Below are 20,365 nucleotides of genomic sequence, written 5' to 3'. Positions count from 1 at the left end.
TATTGTTAAATTTAATTAAAACATTTTTGATCATAATTCCGTAACCAGCAGAGCAATTTTAAAAATTTTTTGTAAACAGACTTCTCATTTTATGTAGATTCGTATTTAAGAATAAAAAATACGTCATTCCATTTAAAATAAGGAAGTGACCCTCCCCCCCTCTTAGGGGGGTGAAGGGACAAATGTCAAAAATATCACAAAAAGTGCCCCCCGGTATACTTGAAATGTCACCAAAGTGTCAAAAAAAAATTTGCAGCCGTTTTTGACATATCGCATTGTAACACTTTAAAAAACTCACCCTGTATAATAAATAAAATAAATTCACGCTCTACATAAGCTGGAACAAAATGTGTTTTAATATTGTTTTGGAGAGCAAGCTAATTTTTTTAGTCGATTATAAGTTAAACATTAGCTCCGTACCTTTTTATTATTTAACAAATACAAGTTATTTTAATATATTATAATCTCTATTGTTGGAAGTATAAATTGTTTTATTAAAACAGTTTATAACAGTATTTTTTCTAGAATCGACTTTGACGTCACACCCTTCTCATCTTGTACACCAAAGTGCCAAAATACTTCAGATAAAAAAAGAGCAACAACAAACACTTGACCGTCGCACCTGGGGGCGCCTACGAAAGGCGTCTCGAGCGTCGCCGTCGTCGTCGTCGTGGTGCGTCGCGCGCCGCTGGGCATCGACCCGGTGCAACGAAACGGAATAAAAAGGCGCGAGGACCGCGGTACGCCTCCAGTACGCTCTTTAATTCGCTAACGCTAGGTCTTGCAACTCGTTCAGTACTGTAACAGTTGTGGTGGCAGTAGCACTCGCTGTGACCCACTTTACCATCCGTCGTAGGTCCGTAGATCACCGGTGTACTTTTAGAACTACTACACTTACTCTCTGTGTACTTACTTTTAGTGCCTTATTAACTCACTCATTCATCGTGATATTTTTTTTGTGATATTAGTATAATAATAATAATAATAATGCCTGCGCCCATACAAGAAACCATCCAGGAAAACGGTAGTTTTCTGGAAGAAGAGGCCATCGTGCCGCCAACGAAGATGTTGGACCCGAGGGACTCGATTTCCTCCATCGACAGTGACGTGAGTCTTTCCTACGATCGTAAGGGCAGCTTGGCGGACACCCAAGTGCCAGAAAACGAAGATGAAGGAGCTCACATGGCCGATCTGTCTGATAGCGCCTCCGATACCGGATCCGCGGGAGGCGGCAAGGATTCCGGCTGCGAGGTCACTCCGGAAATCACGGAGCCTCCCTTCACTCCTCCCAGCGAGGAGTTGGCCGATAAAATCTGTCAACAAGTGGAGTTTTACTTCTCGGACGCCAACATAACCAAGGACGCCTTCCTGCTCAAACACGTCAAACGGAACAAGGAGGGTTACGTCTCGCTGAAACTGATCTCGAGCTTCAAGAGGGTGAAACATCTGACGAAAGACTGGCGGGTGGTCGCGCACGCCCTAAAACGCTCAACCAAGTTGGAAATTAACGAGGCAGGTACGAAATTGAGACGATTAGACCCTTTGCCCAAATATGACGAGACCACCCCGTCTAGAACCGTTGTGGCCGTTCACATGCCCATCGATAAACCCACCATAGAAAACGTCGCGGAATTATTTAAGAATTGCGGCGAAATCGCTTTGATCAGAATACTGAGACCGGGCAACCCCATTCCCGCTGACGTAAGGCAATTCATTAATAAAAACCCTTCGTTGGGCGGATTGGTGTGCGCCTTAGTGGAATTTGTCAATTCCGAGTCGGCCAGGAACGCCATGCAGCTGCAAAACACCCTTGGGGAACCCATGAAGGTTTACGAGCTTAATAACGTGCCCCATCCCGAAAGGAAGAAGAAGACAAACAATAAGAAGACTAACAATAACAACAATAATAATAACAACAATATTAATAATATGTACAATAAGGGATTCATTTCGGAGTCTGATTACATTAGTTCGTCCTGTCAGAGCAGCTCGGAGGCCGAGGATGTCAGGAAATTTGATCCTAGAGGTAAGTCTCGATGTTATTTTGTATATATCTTTAAATTGTCGAGAAAAGGATTCGGGCCATGATAGTATTCGAGGAATAGTGCAACAAAATTAAACGATTGGACCCGTTAATTATTTGCGTTTTTTTTTTGTTGAAAACAAAGTTATACAATGGGTCACAAAAATAAAGCGATTGGTAAAAGAGGACCTTTTGAATGGCCACCAAGATATCTCCTGATCTAACTCCTTTAGATTTTTTCCTATGGGAATATTATTGAAATCCAAAGTTTATAAGTCCAAGCCGGCAAACATTGAGGAATTGAAAACCAAAAAAATGCATAAGCGTTTATGGCATTGTCAAATAGTAAATGGTTTAAATTTTGAACATATTTACATAGTAAAACAGATTTTATAATTTAACTAAAATTTTACATAATACACAATTACTTTCAAAAATTCAACTTTCTTAAATTTAGCAAAGAAACCAATTTAAAAATTCCGTAAATTAAAGGAGAGAAATGCATTTATAAAGTTAAATGAAAGAAAAAATTAATTGAGTCATAAAATCTCAGAATTAATAATTAAATTAAATATAGTGATAGAAGATTTAAGTAGATATTCCTTTCAAATACGTAAATAAGTCTATTTACTTATAAGATAGTATTTTCTAAATTGATATTTACTAAAACAGTGACGTAATGACCAACAAAATCAGTAACTAAAAAGGAATGTCATGTACTACTACTTTAGACCATTATGGATATTTTGGCAATTTGTCAAAAAATTAAATAAGTATTGAACAACACGGTTTTTCTAGAGAAAGATCTTTCGATACCAATCTTTTTGTATTTCCTGAGTATTTGCATGAGAATATTTGTGGTCAAGTTGATGCCGTTTACACGGATTTCACTAAGGCATTTGACAAAATAAACCATTCTCTTAGGTGGAATTTTATGAACTATGTATACATTTTTTAGAATGAAGGCTTTTTTTACCCTTAAGAAATAGAAATATTTTTAATTACGAAATAAATAATATTTGCCTCTCTAAAGTTGATGGATAACACTCAACTTTAAATTAATTTTAGAACTTTAATTACTAGGATTTATTTTTCGAAGTTCTCGTGCTCTAATTAATTAAAATTAACTTCAATAATCAATTAACTTAAGTGCCTGTAAGTAGCTTCTGAGTAATTCAAATTCCAAAATAAGTGACCGAATTAAATGTTAAAAAAGTACTAAGTCCAGGCTCTTTAACTCTTTTGGGGCAATTTACACTCTGAAGTAAATGACTGGAAAACCTGCACAACTGATTTTCATTAAAAATTGTCTTTAGATTCCTGAAAAACGCCTAAAAATCGTGTGGTAGAAACTCGGATCAAATGACTTTTTTAGGACTTTATACTTAATATAGAGGATAAATTCGCTTGGACTTTCGCCTTGAACCTTAATTATTTATAGGGCAGTCTTTCTTCCTTTCAAAACCATTAATTTCACATGTTTATCTTTAGTAATTTTTGAGAGATATAAGACACTTATTCTAAGCCTATAATTTTTTCTTTCAGGCACTTAAACATTTTTTTTGCATCACTTGAAGGCTACTTTAAGTTCAAAAAAGTAGTCCATTTTTCTCTAAAAGACCTCTTGATAATAAAAATTCTCAAAAAACTTTTGAGACCATTGACTTTGTGTCCCTCTAATCTCAGAATTTTTACTTTAAGTTACTTAGGTTAGTGAGGCACTTAGTCCAAGATACTAAGTTCATTAAGGACTTCAAATACCTTGAAGTAGTTTCTAAGTCAATCTAAGTAAGTTTACGCAAAGGCCTGGAATAAGTGACCAATTACAGAAGTACCTTAATTGCCTAGAAGAAGTTTGTTGAGTAATCCTGAAATAAATATTTAATTAATTTTTAATTTAAGTGCCTCTAAGTCCCTTTTAAGTATTTTAAATTTCTGGAATAATTAACCGATTAAAAGATGAGAATGCATTTGATTCAGGTCCTTTAACTTTTTTGGGGCAACTTAAATACTAAAAAGCCTGGACGAGTCAATCAATGATTTTTGTTAAAATTTTTTATTAAATTCCTGAAAAAATGCCTGGAAATCTTACAGTGGAAACTCAAACAAAATTACTATTTTAAACTCTTATACTTGATATATAGAATAAATTCTTGTTTGCACTTTGAACCTGGATACCTGAGAAAGTTTTGCCTGGATCGCTTCGTACCTTGAACAATATTTATAGGACGCTCTTTTCTCATTATGAAATTATTGATTTCATATTTTTATGTTTACTAGTTTTTGAAATATTTGGCTTATGGTGAAAGCCTATTGAATACGCTTGGCATAAATACTTTTTTCAGGCACTAAATCAATTAAAAACCACTTTAAGTTATTTAGGTTAGTGAGACACTTAGGTCAGGATATTAACTTTAAGTGCCTAGAAGTAACTTCTAAGTAAGTTTACGCAAAGGTCTAAAATAAGTGCCCAATTATGGAAGTACTTAAACTGCCTGGAAGAAGTTTGTAATTAATTAAATGATTTCCATAATATAATTTAAATGTGTGTAAGTAACTTCTAAGTAATTTAAGTTTCAAGAGTATGTGACCGACTAAAAGTTAAGTCCAGGCTCTTTAACTTTTTGGGAGCAACTTACACTTTACAATAAGTGCTTAAAAAGCCTTGACGAACCAATAATTAATTTTTCGACTTTTCTTGTATGGACTTTGAAGGTTGTAACTTCAACTTGAGCTGCTTGATGCACACATTGTTGGATCGCCTTTGACCATTTCAAAAATATCTTCCTCAATTTGTAATATTTCACGTATAAGCAGGTCAGCAAAAAGCTGCAATATAAATTGTAAAAAAAGTTGAATTTCTCTAATGTGTCTTCAAACCTTTTGTCGAGTCACCAAAACTACCCGTCTCAGCAACACGTCGGTTCGGTTGAAGTAAAAGGCCGCTTTTCTAAACACAATCCTTTAATTTCTTAAACTGACCAAATTAGGAAAACAAGTAACGTTGAAAAGTATATACAACAAAAAACATAGATAATAATTAATGGTAAGTTAAATATTCAGCAAGCAAAGCCTCGAAATTCGAAAAAGAACCCGTCGAGAAAAATATTGGCTTTCGATGCCTGCCGAAACCGTAACGATACTAAAAGTTGGATTTCAGTTTTCTCAAAAGCAAAACACATTTTTCTAACCCAATACGTGCTTCAAAGGCCATTTGACTGAGCCCCTGTGAAACACGTGGCTTCGGTCATAAATTAATAGACAAGGGATCACAAGACCGTCCGTTATACCATCAATAAAATCATAAACTTGCACCTTTGAAGAGGATTGGGAAAAACATGTGCATTGCATCTTAAACTGACATTTCTCTTATTCTATAAAATGTCACACAAATTGTTTCCTAAAACTATTTACTGGCTCTAACACCTTTTTTTATAACTACCTTGAAAAGAACACAAGTTAGAACTTAAGTTAGTTACACGATTTTGTCTATATTGCGACTTACGAGTGTGGTGCCAGAAGTACCCGACCTAAGAAAGAAAACTTGAAAAAAAATTTATTTATTTTTCAACATAATAATTATACACTTTTCCCAGCGATGTTTTATAAGTTCGAGACCCTTTTTATAATAAGAACTGTCTTGCGCCTCGAAATAACCATTAACTGCAGACATCACTTCTTCATCGTTGGAGAATCTTTGACCACTGAGCCAGTTTGGAAACAAAAAATAATCTGAGGGGGCTAAATCTGGATGCATGAGGTAGCAATTCAAACTTTAATTCGTTAATTTTGGCCATTGCAATAACGGATTTGTGAGCTGATGAAACAACACTTTCTTCTTAACCAAATGCGGCCGTTTTTGCTTGATTTTCTTAGCCGTTGATAGTTTTACCTCTTTCAAGATAGTCATTAAATTCAAGATACTCATTAAGTCAGAAAATTGACGCCATGCAGATGAAACGGTTTTCGTCTTCTTTGGAGCCGGTTCTCCCTTTTGAGTCCATTGTTTTGATTGTTCTTTTCTCTTAGGCACCCATGTTGCATCCATGATTATGAAACGACGCAAAAATTCTGCTTTGTTGCTATTAAATTTCGCTAAACATTCAATTGAAACATCATCTAGAAAATTACTTGTCTCTCTTTGATTATCTTTCCTCTTTTAGGGCAATTCAGAACCAAAATATTTTGTTGTTGGGGGATTTTAATATGAGGTTTCTACAGGATAATGTTTATGATTGTAACACTAAACTTGCTGGCCTAAGGGATTTTATGGCGTTTTTGAATCTCTCTCAATTTAACAATGCCCTTAGCTGCAACAATAATTTGCTTGATCTAGTTCTCTCCAACTTCCAGTGTTCTGTGGATAGGGACGACCAACCCCTTGTCACTGAGGATGCATATCACCCTGCTATTAATATCTCGTTGAATCTTGATAAAATTCGAGAGTGTTACAGATTTTCCCTCCAACAATGAGAGTCCTAAGTATAATTTTCGGAGGGCTAATTTTCCCTATCTTTACCAACTTATCTCTAATGTGGATTGGACTTTTATACGCACCTAGTCAGATGTTAATGAGGCAGTTAAAACCTTTTATGACAAAATCCATGAAATTTTTTATCTAGCTGTTCCTCGTTTTCGACCCTCATATCCTGTGTGGTACACTCATGAAATTAGGAAATTATTAAAATTAAAGTCTAGGCTACATAGGAGATGGCTTCATACACGGTGCTCTGCTGCTTATGAGGATTTTAGAGCTGCTAGGAGGGTAGTAAAAACAAAAATGGATCTTGCTTATCACGAGTATACATCCAGGACCGAGTCAGCTATTCGGAGTGATCCAAAGTAGTTCTGGAGGTTCATTCACCTTAAACGAAATAACTCTCGCATTCCAGGTTTTATGAGCTATAAAGATACCACTGTTGTGGATCCTAAAAGTATTGTAAATGCTTTTTCTGATTTTTTCAGGAGTGTTTATGTTGAGTCCTCTATTGCTCAGCCCAAATAATCTGATACATATACACGTTCAGACAACATTTTGGTCCAATCTTTTGTTGAGGCAGATGTAAGAAAAGCTTTACAGAAGTTAAGAAACAAAGAAACTGCGGGTCCTGACCAAATACCTTCATTTCTTTTGCGTGACTGTGCATCGGCCACTCTTACAAATTTTCAACTTATCACTCAAGACCAATACATTTCCGGAAGAGTGGAAAAAGGCTAAAATATGTCTAACTAAAAATATGTTTAACTACAGACCGGTGTCAATTCTCTCTAATTTTTCGAAGGCCTTTGAGATATGTGTGCACGATAAATTGTCTCCTCAAATTAAGCACATAATTACAGAGAAGCAGCATGGTTTATTTCAGAAAAGATCTACTGTCACTAATATGGCTTGTTTCTTGGAAACAGTATATCTAGCTATAAATCAGAAAAGCCAGTTGGTGTGCTGTACACAGACTTCTCGAAGGCTTTTGATCGGCTGGATCACGGTTTGCTGGCTTTGGCTGGATTTCATCCTTGTCTGGTGGAGTTCTTCATCTCATATCAGACTGGCAGGCTTCAGTATGTTGAATTTATTGGTTTTGGGTCTGAGTATTACGTGGCTTCGAGTGGTGCGTCTTAAGGCAGTAACCTCGCCCCAATGCTGTTCGATCTATTTATTAATGATTTAGTTGATTGTATGGAGAGTTTCTGTCTTTTATTCGCTGATGTTCTGAAGTTGTTTCGTATCATTCGTACTATGCTGGACTGCCTGAAGCTACAAGAGGACATGAATAGGGTCTTTGAATGGTGTGAAAGAAATAAACTACCCCTAAACTGTGACAAATGTAAAATTGAGTGGTTCTCAGTTGCTAGACTGTTCTTCAGTGAAGGATTTGGGCATTGAAGTAGACAAGAGGCTCATATCAACCAGCATGTAGCACAGGTCACTGGTTCAGCCTTAAAATCCCTCGGGTTTATAGTAAGGTCCACTTCTCAATTTAAGAATATATCCAGCTTGACTGTATTATACAATTCATTAATAAAGTCTAAATTAATGTATGGCTCTATGTTGTGGTTCCCCAGCTATGATGTTCATGTTAACAGACTGGAGCATGTACAACGCAGATTCTTAAAGTTAGTTTTTGTTAAGTTGGATGGAGTATATCCAGTAAGAGGTGTGGAACAGGAGTACCTGCTGAATAAATTCAACTATTTGTCACTTAAGCAAAATACTATTCTCTCTAGTCAGATATTTTTATATAAACTTTGCAATAATAAAATTTATTGTTCTGAGCTCTTAGGGAGGCTACCTCTATTTGTTCCTCCTGCCAATACAAGGAGGCACCATATATTTTATTCCTCTCTTAACTTAACAAATCTGTCCAGCAAAGCTCCACTGTGCCGTGCTTGTACATGGTATAATCAGATGAATGCTATAAATGTCGACATCTTTAGCAGCACTGAATATGTTCCTCTCTTAATTTGAATGATACCTGATTATTTTTCTGTGACTGTATCATTTGGGTAGTATGTCTTATATTCTTACAATTATGCTATTGTTTTAAATTTTGTCATCACTCTATATTGGATCTTATATTATTTTTTTTGTACTACTTATTTAAGGTGCTTATAACTTGTACTGTTTTGATTTTAATTATTTCGATTGTCTTGTAATTGGGAATTTTCCTGTTGGACAATAAACTATTTGAATTTGAATTTGAATCTTCACGGCACCCATCTTGCATACAGCTTTCTCATGTCAAAATTTTCATTTAATATGCGCACTTTTTGAAATGCCTACTATTTCCGCTAGCTCGCGCACTTTCAGTCGACGATCATCCAGTACCGCTTTGTGAATTTTCTTTAAAATTTCTGGAGTCGTCAGCTCATTTGGTCGACCACTGCGATATGCTCGTCTTGGCCTCGTTTAAACTCTTCTACCCAATATTTTACTGTTGTTAACGAAGGAGCAGGCTCACCCAGAGTTGAATCCAGTTCAGCTTTTATATTGGTTGGGCTGAGGCCTTTCAAATAAAAGTATTGTATCACGTAACAATGACCAATTTTCTCCATTTTCACAAATTCACTGAAAACGTTCACTATATTGATGGCTGCCAAACAAATACTAAACAACGTGGCGTCTTCAAACATGAAACCATAAAGAAATTAATATTAACAATGAAATTAACATTGTTAGTATCGAGCATTTAATTCTCAAAATAGGACTTAATATAATATTATACTTACATCTCTAAAAATTGTCTTACATAATTGACCCATTAAATATTTTTTTGATAGCGTACTAGGGCTGTAAAATCTCTTTCACATTCTCACTCTTAGCCTTTTAAAAAAATTTAATTAATACACTTGCACTATTTCATAATGTTTTAGAGTTTGTGATCGAGATTCACAGCCTTTATGCTGTTAAAAATTCTAAAATTTTGAATAGCCCGCCTTTCATTTCTATGACGGATCGGTATTACAGTAGACTATTTTAACGACTGTGACAAATGTCAATTTTTTTAGTTCGGTTAGACCGCATCCGTGATGCTGCAATCGAGTTTAGGGTAAAAATGGTCTATACTTTTAATTACTCTATGCTTGAAACATATGCTTTATAGATTGTATACTTTCTAATACGTGAACCAATTGTAGATGTTTATTTCAATTTAGACCAGTGTTAGTTTACCTTGTGGATTTATTTATTTATTAGTAGGATCACCAATAAATAAGCGCAAAACTTTCTTGATGCACAACAGGCCGCTCCTCACGATGACTCTTCGGCATCACAATACAGTCATAAACCTCGTGATTTCTCCTTCACCTTTCCCGTAATCTTGAAAATGACATAAACTCTGCATATATGAGATATTATATATTGTAACACATTACGATAAAATGACCTGCGTGGGTGTTGGCAATTAGCGCGATTGTTAATAATTTGCATATTGACCGATTTTTATATTCCCACGACGACGCGACGTACTCCTAGTTAGTTATATAGCGAATTGTAGCTCATTCACCTTTTCTTGGTCAAGTGGAACGGTGAAAACAGTTATCGCCTCGCTCGTTTGTTGTTCATGTTGCATGGCTCAAGTTTATTGTCAATTTCACATTTAGTTGCAGAGTTGGACTTTGGTAAAAAGATTCCGAATTGATCTTTATCTAAATTCCAAAGTCAAAGTTGAATAAAACCCTTTGGGATTTCAAGTAGGCGCCATTCAAATTTAAATTACCTGGATGAACCCGTTTTTCGCCGTCAAAACAATGCCGCATGCTAATTGAATGGGCAGTAACAAATCGTTTGGATTTTGCATACCGGTTTTTTTAAATAAACACTGACTAACCCGTTTAGAATGAAATACATAATATATCAATTTTTATTGGAATTAGCGACTCACTAATATGTAACTACGTAATTGATATTATCGCGTAGATTTAAAAAAATGATTATCAGGAAGGTTGACTTGTACGAAAATATCTCTCGAGTTGTTACTAGTGATCGTGAATTTCAAGATAGGAAAGACTGAAAAATATAAAAATTGAAGGATTTCAAAATCGTGGTATTTTTTGTGTATAAAACATATAAAAACATAAGACTTTCTACTAGTTCTCACTTAACTATTTTCTGCCTAAAAAATTATAATTCATATTTTACGGTTCTTTAAATTTTGTTTTATTTATGTTTTTTAAAGAATATTAAAATCCATAATTTTGTTTCATCAAGAATCTTTGGTCTCCTTTGAGCCGTATTTCTGAATTTATTTATTGGGTTATTTGTATTTTATTTTCATATTGATGTTTTTTAAATTCGATTGTTTAATTGAGTGATTTTTTTTATTTTTTCAAATATTTTTTAGTCTTTGAAGTAATAGACCAGGCAATTTAAGTACAATTTTAATTAACGTGATTTTTTTCTTATTATACATTTTATGGCTCAACTGCCAGGAATTGTAAAAAAAAATCCAGCCTAAACGTTATTAATTAATTAGTCTAAGCAATTGAAACAAAATTTTAATTACGTTTAATTACAATTTTTAATTTAATTATTATAACATTATAAAAGTCTATGGCCCAACTACCTAGAATTGTGAACTAATTCAAGGCGTCATTATTTAATTAATGAATTAGTTTAAACAGTTGAGAAATAATTATAATAAAGAGCTTACAATTTAAGAAAAAAACTAACCGGAATTATAAAATAGTTGTAAGTTAAATATCATTCATTAATTAGGCATTTGAAACAGAATTTTAATTAAAATACCTGATATGTATAAAACTGATTTGTTTATTGAAATTAAAGTTGGAATTATTTCAAAATTCCAGGCACTCTAATTAAAACTATACCTCAACTGCCTGGAATTATAAAAATAATTAGTCTAGACAACTGAAAACTAATTTTAATTAAAATAGCCGACATAATAAAAAAACCGATGGTTCAACTACCTGAAATTATAAAATAATTTTAATTTAAACGTCATTACTAAATTAATTAAAAAATACCTGATCATTCTTAAAACAAAATTCGAGGCACTTTATTGAAAATTGTTCCTCAACCGCCTCGAATTGTAAAATAATTTCATTAAGATTTTAATGTGAACAAATTAATTAATTAATTAGTCCAGACAATTGAGGTAAAAAATTTAATTTAAATGTCTAAGTTTTAATAAATATATTGATTAAATTGAGACACACTCAGACTCAACTACCTGGAATTATAAAATTATTCTAATTCAAATGTCGTTTGAGTCGAGGCAATTCAGGCACAATTTGACGATTTTTACCTACAATTTTAATAATCTATTACTATAAAATTTCAACGTTATTATTAAATTAATTAGTCTAGGCAATTAAATTGTTAAAAGAATTGAGGCGTAATTTTTATTAAAGTGCTAACAATCTTAAATAAAATCTATGACTCAACTGACTGGACCTATTAAAAAATTCCTATTTAAACGTCATTTTTAAATTAAATAATTAGACTAGGCAGTTAAGATCCAATTTTAAATAAAATACCTAATATTTTAAAACTGACTTATTACTTATTGGCATTTAAACGAAAATTATTTTAAAATTCTAGTTTTAGAGAGATTCCAAAGAGATTGTACTCTTCAACTACCTAGAATTGTAAAATTCCAATTAAAATGTCATTAACAAATTAATTAATTAGTCCAGGCAGTCAAGGTAAAATTGTACCTTTTTATGCTTGACATTATATGACACTATGGCTCAACTGCCTAGAATTTAAAAAATTGCAATTTATATGTTATTAATAAATTAATTAATTATTCTAGGCAGTTGAATTATAGTGGAAAATATAATAAAGCAAAATTGGTCCAAATTTTTTCTACATATAAAACACAGAGGAAGAAAAATAAAGGGTTAATTACAAAAATGTCTAATTGCCATTCGTGAACGTCAAAATTGAAAATTCCAAATTTTTATGTTCATACAGGCAGCTAAAGTACTCACACAATGATAGACTTTAGCCTCTAATGTTATGAACTATATCTCTGTTTCTTATTGGAAATTATGTCTATGCAACTTGATTTTACTTTTTTCTCTTAGCATTACCAGGAATTGAATTTTTTGACGAAAACCTACTGGTCAGACCTACTAACCAAGTGACAACACCTAAATTTCAAGATTTCTCGAAAACTATTAGGTTTACGAAAAACATACTTAGAGACATTTTTGTACAGCAAAATCTGATTGACAAGTTAACACTCTAAGAGTTTTTTGATAGCAATAACAGGAACCGAGTTATCTCACAATAACCTATTGGTCAGACCTACGACCCGAGTGACAACACCTAAATTCCAAAATTTCTCGAAAACTATCAGGTTTACGAAAAAATCCTCCTGAACATTCTTATACAGCAGGATCTGATTGAGAAGTTTTCTCTCTAAGAATTTTTTGATTGCAACAACAGAAACACAGTTATTTGACAGAAACCTGTTGGTCAAACATACTACCCAAGTGACAAGACCTAAATTCGAAACCTATCAGAGTTACGAGCTTTAATACTTAATATTAGATGATCTCTAACTAAAATAATTATTAAAAAAACACTTCTATATACATCTGAATTCAATTTTATTCCTCTCTATTTCAGCCAAAATGCGTAGAGGTTCCTCCGCCTTTCCCTCCCGCTACATCGAACCGGCCGCCTGGCTCCAACGTCGCCTCTCCGCCTCCTCTACCGAAGCGAACTTCCTCTACATGCCCCGTAGACTCTCTTACAGCTCCAGAGACTCGAGCGAGTCCAGTCTGTTTCTTCCACGTAGAATGAGCGCGTGCAGCATCTCCAGCAACGACAGTTTCTACAACAGAAGAATGTCCTCCGTTAGTCAGACGTCGTCGTCGGAGGCATATTCTAACCGGTCCAGGAGCAACAGTTCCGCCTTCCAGAATGGCGAGAACGTGCTGAGGATGCCCAAGGGACCTGATGGGAGCAAGGGGTTCTGTAGGCAGAGGCCCAGTTTACCTACGGTGGTGCAATAAATGTTTTGAGGAGGAGGAGGGTGAGAGTGATGCCAAAATTTGTAAAGGGGGCGAGCGATTACACGACGGTTTCATTTTTATTCAATTATTCGAGGTTTAAATTTGAAGCACTCGGTACAATCTTCGTTTGATCCATTAATTGTTTTAACTGAACTGTTTGTACGCGGTTCAATAAAAGTTGTACGAGTGACGTAATTCGCAAGAAAATCAAATATGTTTAATTTAATCTTGAGCCCGACATCAAGGTGATAGTAATAAAAAGTCATTGTTTTTCGATCGAGTTGTTTGTGTGGAAAATTTACGAAGTCGATCAAGGTTTTTGTAAGCCCGGTATAGTCCGGGAGCTGATGATAGTTGATGATTTGAACACACCCGAAAATATGATGCATGATCATTGTAATGCAACAAGAATTTTACTGTAACAGTCGTAGTATGCAAACGTTTTATGGTAAAATGGATCACTGTAACGGTATCGCATTTTTTACATACAAACATGCTTATTGCGAATTCGGATACCTAGAGTTCATTTTTTCTTCTTACTTTACAGTTACACTATATTACAGTACGATTATAATATGCACTTTCTATTTCAGATAATATATTCTCTATAAGTGGAGTCTATAAAGTAAAACCTCATCGGATCAAATTAAAACGCGTTGTCCTATATTTCAGTGGCTTTCTCTTCAAGTTCACCGTCGCGAGACTCCAATAATTATAAAAAATAGACATTTCACTTTATTATAGTCGATTTTTGGTCAGTTTTTATTTAAAACAACAACTCCCTAATATTCTAATTGAATTATTATGCTACAAACAATCTCTTCTTATATACTTTCTATTGGATTCTTGTTTGAATTCGATATAGTTACTGACACGGGAGAAAGCCGCTTAAATTATCCGTAAATTATTAAATTCGTTGCTTTTATAGTTTACTATCGCCTTTCTTTTTTCACGGTTTGTGTTCTCGCTCGCCGATTCTGTTTTGTTTTAAAAACAGTTAAGTTTCCGTTGTTTCGAAGGATGTAGAGTGTTTAGTTTTAAGATCATTCTTTTTTTTTGTACATAGTTTATATTTATTGTACTTATTTATTTTATTTTTTTTTAGTTAATAAATATAGTTTTAAAGAATATTTTATTGTTACGTTATTTATTTAATTAACGTTTATATATTGATTCGTACCTAAACTAAAATTAAGGCAGTATTTTATATAAGTATACTGAATTAATAATATGGTTTAGTTATGACCAAAAATGGCTAATAATTAACAATTTGGGATTGCCAATATTGTTGTAAAAAATTCAAATTAGGTGTCTCTAGGACCTTGGTGGGCAAAATTCCCTTTAACTCAAAATTTTTTTGAGGTACAACCATCGTTTTCATATGAAATTATTTGGTAAGGAACGCCTTTTCTTGGACTAAAACTCTTTTAAAAATATTCCCACTATTTCCTAAGATATTCTCACGCAAAGTAAGAATTTGTTAATAAAAGGATCAAAAAAAACTATCTCAACCAAAAGAGGCCTAGCTCTCTCAATTTTTAACTCAGAATGACGTTTTTACCCTCAAATCCATCCCCAAGAATCCCATTATAAGGAGTTAGAAAAATTATAACAGTACCTTAAGTGGTTTTCAAGTTATGACCAAAAATGTCTGTTAATAAAAAAAATCTTGTATTTCCGATATTGTGTTAAAAACTCCTAATTAGGTGTCTCTGGAAACTTGATGGACAAAATTCATTTTAACTCAAAAAGTTTTTGAGGTACAAGAATCGTTTTCATATAAAATTGTTGGGTAAGAATTGCATTTTATTGGACTAAAACTAATTGAAAATATTTCTACTATTTCTTAAGATGCTAACAAGGAAACTTAAAATTTATTAATAAACGTAGCAAAAGAAACCATTTCACAACCAGAACAGCTCAATTTTTAACCCAAAATGATGTTTTTACTCCCTAGGAATCCCACTATAAAGATGTGAAAAAATTATTAAATAATAAAATAATTGTATTTATTTACAAAAATTGACACAATATTAAATACAAGATAAAAATAGTACAATAAATCATTATTATTTATCACTAAACTTATCTTTCGTAATTTTCGAGATATTAATTGATGTTCTCTGGAAGACCATTCTAAACTATTAATTGTAATAATTAAAAATTGATAATATCATACTAATAGACTTTATCATGTATTATTAATAAAGTGAGAAGTTATACTAGCGCAGTGTGTGCAAATGAGGTGAGAAAGTAAATTATTAAAAAAAAATTAATATTTTACAAGGTCTCTCCATGTTTGAGTGGTGTATGGACAAGTGTGTTTATTGGCAAACTAATTTTTCTTCTCAAATATATTTTATTTTGTGTTAAATTGTTTATTAATAAATGTCATTGGCATCTCCTGATAAAACCTAATAAAATTTTTATTGCATTTTTTGCAAGTCTTCTATACTTAACTCTTACACATTAGACACTTCATGGTTCACTGGCTCATAACTCAGCTTCTGGTGCATGGATTCGGTTGATTTTTATTTCAAAAGTTGCCTCGATCTCTGATTTATCCACAGTTAAAAATTCAAGCAAAACTGATCACTAAGAGATTTTTTATTGAAGTTGTTCGAAGACATGTGTAGTTTACTGTTAAACATTAGACACTTCACGGTTCTCTGGCTCATAACTCAGGTTCTAATGGCCAGATTCGCTTCATATTTGCTTTACTAACAGTTGAAGATTCAAGCAAATCCAGCTAATAGAAGATGTTTTATCGCAGTTTTTAAAAGGTCATGTTTATTTTATTGTTACACATAAGACACTTCACAGTTTTTTGACTCATAACTCAAGTTTTAGTGCCTGAATTTGCTTGATTTTTGTTTAAAAAATTGCTTGAATCCCTTCTTCACCTACGTTCAAACTAATCCGACTACTAGAAGATTTTTTATTGCATTTTCTAAAAGTCATGCGTACTTTACTGTTACAAATTAGACACTTAACGGTTCTTTGGCATATAACTCAGGTTCTGGTTCCTGGATTTGCCCGATTTTCACTTTAAAAGTTGCCTAAATCCCTTCTTTACCTACATTCAAAAGTTCAAGCAAATTCAGACCATAGAAGATATTTTATTAAAGTTTTTAAAATTCATGTGAACTTTACTGTTACACGTTAGACACTTCACGGTCCCTGGTTCATAACTCGGCTTCTAGTGCCTGGATTTGCCTGATTTTTGTTTTAAAAATTGCTTGAATCTCTCTTTTACCGACAGTGAAAGATTCACACAAATCCAGCCACTACATAATTTTTATTGCAGTGTTTTACAGGCATGTGCAGTTTATTGTTACACATCAGACTTTTCAAGGTTTTCTGGCTTATAACTCAACTTTTAGTGCCTGGATTTTTATTTCAAAAAATGCCCTTATCCGCTCTATATTCACAAATCTTACACCATCAAATTTCCCAAGTTTATGCGTATAGGTTAAGAAACACCCTGTATATTTTAATTTGGGTTAAATTGTTGATTAATAAATGTCATTGGCATCTCCTGATACAACATGCATGATTAACATAGCAGAGATTTCATGAAAATTTTTATTTAACGGTAATTTTATATATCTGGATGTTCTTGGTGTCTTAAAAATTGTATTTATTATTTTAAGATTTCGAAGTTTTTGTGTAAATTTAATTTCTCTCCATTTATTTTAAAACTGTTTACTGGTTAAAAATGTATATTTTACCAGTGATTTAGGTTTCCTAACTTGATTTCTATATATTTCGTTAAAAAACATTAAACGATTAAAATTTCTTGTTGCCTTTAAAACCTTTTATCACAGCAGAGATTTTTGAAGTTTCATGACTTAAAAGTAGTTATTTTTGTAACCTCAATGGTGATTTTTTAACGTTTGTTGACCTAAAAGTATTAAAAAAAACGTTGACCGATTGCTCGGTAATATATTCATCACTGTGAGTAGGGTGCTGTTTAGAAATAACCATAAAAGTATATTGACTTTAGTCCTTGTTTCTTAATTTGTCTTATCCAATAACAGAGTACTGAAATAAAATAATTTTCTTTTAAGACCTGGGACCTAAAAGTAATTTTTTTAAATCTCAACAGTGATTTGCAAGGATTTGTTGGGCTGAAACTTGTAAAATACCATTGATTTTTTATTAGCTCGAGATACTTATCACCAGTTTAACCGTTTAAATAAAAGACAAAACCTGTGATAGCCTCAAAGATAACGTTTATCACAGTGACTTAAACTTGAGTCGTTTTTCAATTTAAATAACTTACCTGTTTTAAACTGTAATCGAATGCAACAAAAACAAGCAACAAGTTCAATAATAAGTTTATTTATTAATTATTATGTATAGCTCATTAAAATTTTATCAATAGGAAAAATAACTAAATAATCATAATTTGAATAACATTTAACTTAAAACTACTCTTACCGCTACACAGCTACGAATGTAAAGACCAGCAACATGTTCAACTTCATTATAATCATATTATTAATAGAACCGAAGAATAAGTTAATAATAAACAGCGATACAATCATATACATAACCAATAATAATAATAATAATTAAAAAAAAAAGAGGAATGATGAAAAAACACAATGATAACCCTACGATGGGGGGGCGGCGCGTAAATTCTAAACAATAAAGCGACAGGGGTGGTGCTGTAATATTTACACAAACATCTGAACCCCCGTGACACAATTTTTTCCTAATTGAAAAAGGGGATGAGGGAGGGACGATTTTATTCTTCTTCTACACTTTCAAGTCTGTACATGTAAGCGGATGCGGATTCTGAATGAAACTAGAACGAGAGCCTCAAAAACAAATCCCCTCTCGCCCTAATATACACGACGTTCTACATATAGAAGCACTTGAGGTTAAGTTAGAATAGACCAAAAACAATAATCGTAATAGTTCTCTAAATATGGAACCCTCTCGTTCTTAAACAGTACGTAATTATTAATTCATACAAGAAGGTAGGGGGAGAAGAGGGTAAAACATAAATGAATTGTTCACTATTCGTTATTAAATTAAAAAAACCCTCCCTTTCTGCGATGGCGCTGCTGGTGGTGTTGGGGTGAGGGGCCCACGAAGCGGGCCGAGCCCTACATGGCCCCCGGGTACCCGCCCTGATACGGCATTTGGGGGGCGAAGGCCTGCGGGGGCACGAACCCTTGCGGGGGGACGTAGCCTTGAGGTGGGATACCTACGGGGAACAAAAAGCCGTTTGTTACTACTAGTGACCTTAAGTTTATGTGAGAAAAGTATTGATTTCTTATCGCCTAAGCATAAAATAACAAGTATAGTCGATTCGTTCCTATACTTTTGGTCCCTGGGGACCAGTTTGGAACCTTTAGATCTTATCTGTGAAGTTCTTAAAAAAAAACAAAAATTATCAGGTGTACTTAAGTCTGGTCACTCGGGGGAAGCCAAAGCTTATATGCTAAGGAAAGTGAGGACCAGTTGTTGCGGTATCATGAAGCTTCAAAGAACCATAATGTGTTATATAGTCGCGTTGTTCGTCAATAAAATGTGTTATTATGTCAAATATCTGTCAACGTTTATTAATTGCATCCTAAATAAACCCGAAATACCAAATTTCAACCCAATCGGACGAATAACAAAAAGGTTATGATGGCCACGTAACCCAAAACCTATAATTTTAAAAATTAAATAATTATATTATCCTCAACAAATCTCAAATACTAAAAATGCATAACATCCTAATACTCACCTAATACCTACGTCCATATTCTACATTAAATAAATCAATACGATCCACGGTGTATAAATCCCATTATTTTTAAATGAATAAAAAGTGCCAATTTGTTTTTGAGCCAGCCGAGTTGGCCTTGAAATGTGTGGAAAATTTCGGCATTTTCTGAAGATATCAAACACTTTGCCCAATTTTCCTGGCCGCAATATACAAGTTCCCCAAATGATATGCACATATTCGGAAAGCTCAGAGTTTTTCAACTTAGACAGTACCTTTAATTGACAGGTTCCGGGTAATTTTCATTGAAAATTTAACGAAACTGTGACACCCTTCCGACAAACAACATGCCGAGACACCTGCTGTTGGCGGCCATATTGGATCATTTCACCCTTGTGGCGACGTTTAACGAAAAAATCGGAGAAAATTGACTTGTTTGAGAAAAATGATTTTTTTCGGTACTTCTAATGTACCTTGGATGCTGAAATTTTGGTATGTGTTGTAAAATAGAATTGGGGATCTTATAGATGAGGTTTCATTTTCTAATAATGTACAGGGACGCCGCAAATGAATAAAACGCAAAAATGCTAATATCTCAAAAACTATTAACGTTAGAAAAATTCTAATTACACGTAAATAATCGGCTTATTATATTGTATATAATCTAAAAAAATGAATGGTCCAGGTGGCGCCACTAGAAAGTTATTAAAGAAAATATGATTTTTGGGTCGGACCTTCATGGGAAAAATTAATTATTGCTCGTCCTGTATAGTTCACAAAAATTTCGTTTATATGGCATTTGAAGGAGAAATAATAAAGGTTTTTTTTTCGTAGAAACTATTTTTTCAAAATAAGTACCGTTTAGCGTAATATTACAAAAAACTGAAAATGCCAGAACTCGTTAAAAACAAATTCCAAATGTCATTTTTTATATAAAACTAAGCATTTTCGCCGAAACACTTTTTTTATTTAAATTATAGTTTAGCTTCTAAAACAGTCTAATTTTTTTTTACTCGCTTATATTTACTCACCCTGTATACGGATCTTGCCCAAAAAGTATACAGTTCTTAAGCCCTCAATAACCTTTATTTCCATAAAATTTCAAGTCGTTTAAAGGCTTTAAATTTAAGTTC

The 20,365-nt window shown here is 33.4% G+C and overlaps 2 protein-coding genes across 2 annotated transcripts in view; one reads left to right on the top strand and one right to left on the bottom strand.

Moving 5' to 3' along the window:
• The first annotated feature begins 743 nt into the window (after positions 1-743).
• Positions 744-14,637, top strand: LOC126742950 (la-related protein 6). The gene is made up of 2 exons (XM_050449839.1): positions 744-2,026; positions 13,119-14,637. The coding sequence occupies exons 1-2, from the start codon at positions 988-990 to the stop codon at positions 13,505-13,507; spliced, it is 1,428 nt and encodes a 475-aa protein (XP_050305796.1). The 5' UTR covers positions 744-987; the 3' UTR covers positions 13,508-14,637.
• Positions 14,638-17,835: 3,198 nt separating this feature from the next.
• The window catches only part of LOC126742639 (clathrin heavy chain), a 49,156-nt gene continuing 46,626 nt past the window's right edge, over positions 17,836-20,365 (bottom strand). The window contains exon 23 of the mRNA XM_050449372.1: positions 17,836-18,725. Within this exon, the coding sequence (XP_050305329.1) occupies positions 18,625-18,725 (101 nt within the window). The 3' untranslated portion in view covers positions 17,836-18,624. The remainder of the gene's footprint in view (positions 18,726-20,365) is intronic.

The sequence above is a fragment of the Anthonomus grandis genome, chromosome 12 (assembly GCF_022605725.1).
Source record: "Anthonomus grandis grandis chromosome 12, icAntGran1.3, whole genome shotgun sequence".
Classification (NCBI taxonomy): domain Eukaryota; kingdom Metazoa; phylum Arthropoda; class Insecta; order Coleoptera; family Curculionidae; genus Anthonomus; species Anthonomus grandis.
The sequence above is the reverse complement of the archived record's forward strand: the minus strand, read 5'-3'. Positions and strand labels throughout refer to the sequence as shown.

Excerpts from the sequence above, each read along its gene's own strand:
- LOC126742950 (XM_050449839.1), top strand. The coding sequence starts at position 988 with ATGCCTGCGCCCATACAAGAAACCATCCAGGAAAACGGTAGTTTTCTG. Across the intron at positions 2,027-13,118 it reads CAGGAAATTTGATCCTAGAG|CCAAAATGCGTAGAGGTTCC; the intron begins GTAAGTCTCGAT and ends TCTCTATTTCAG.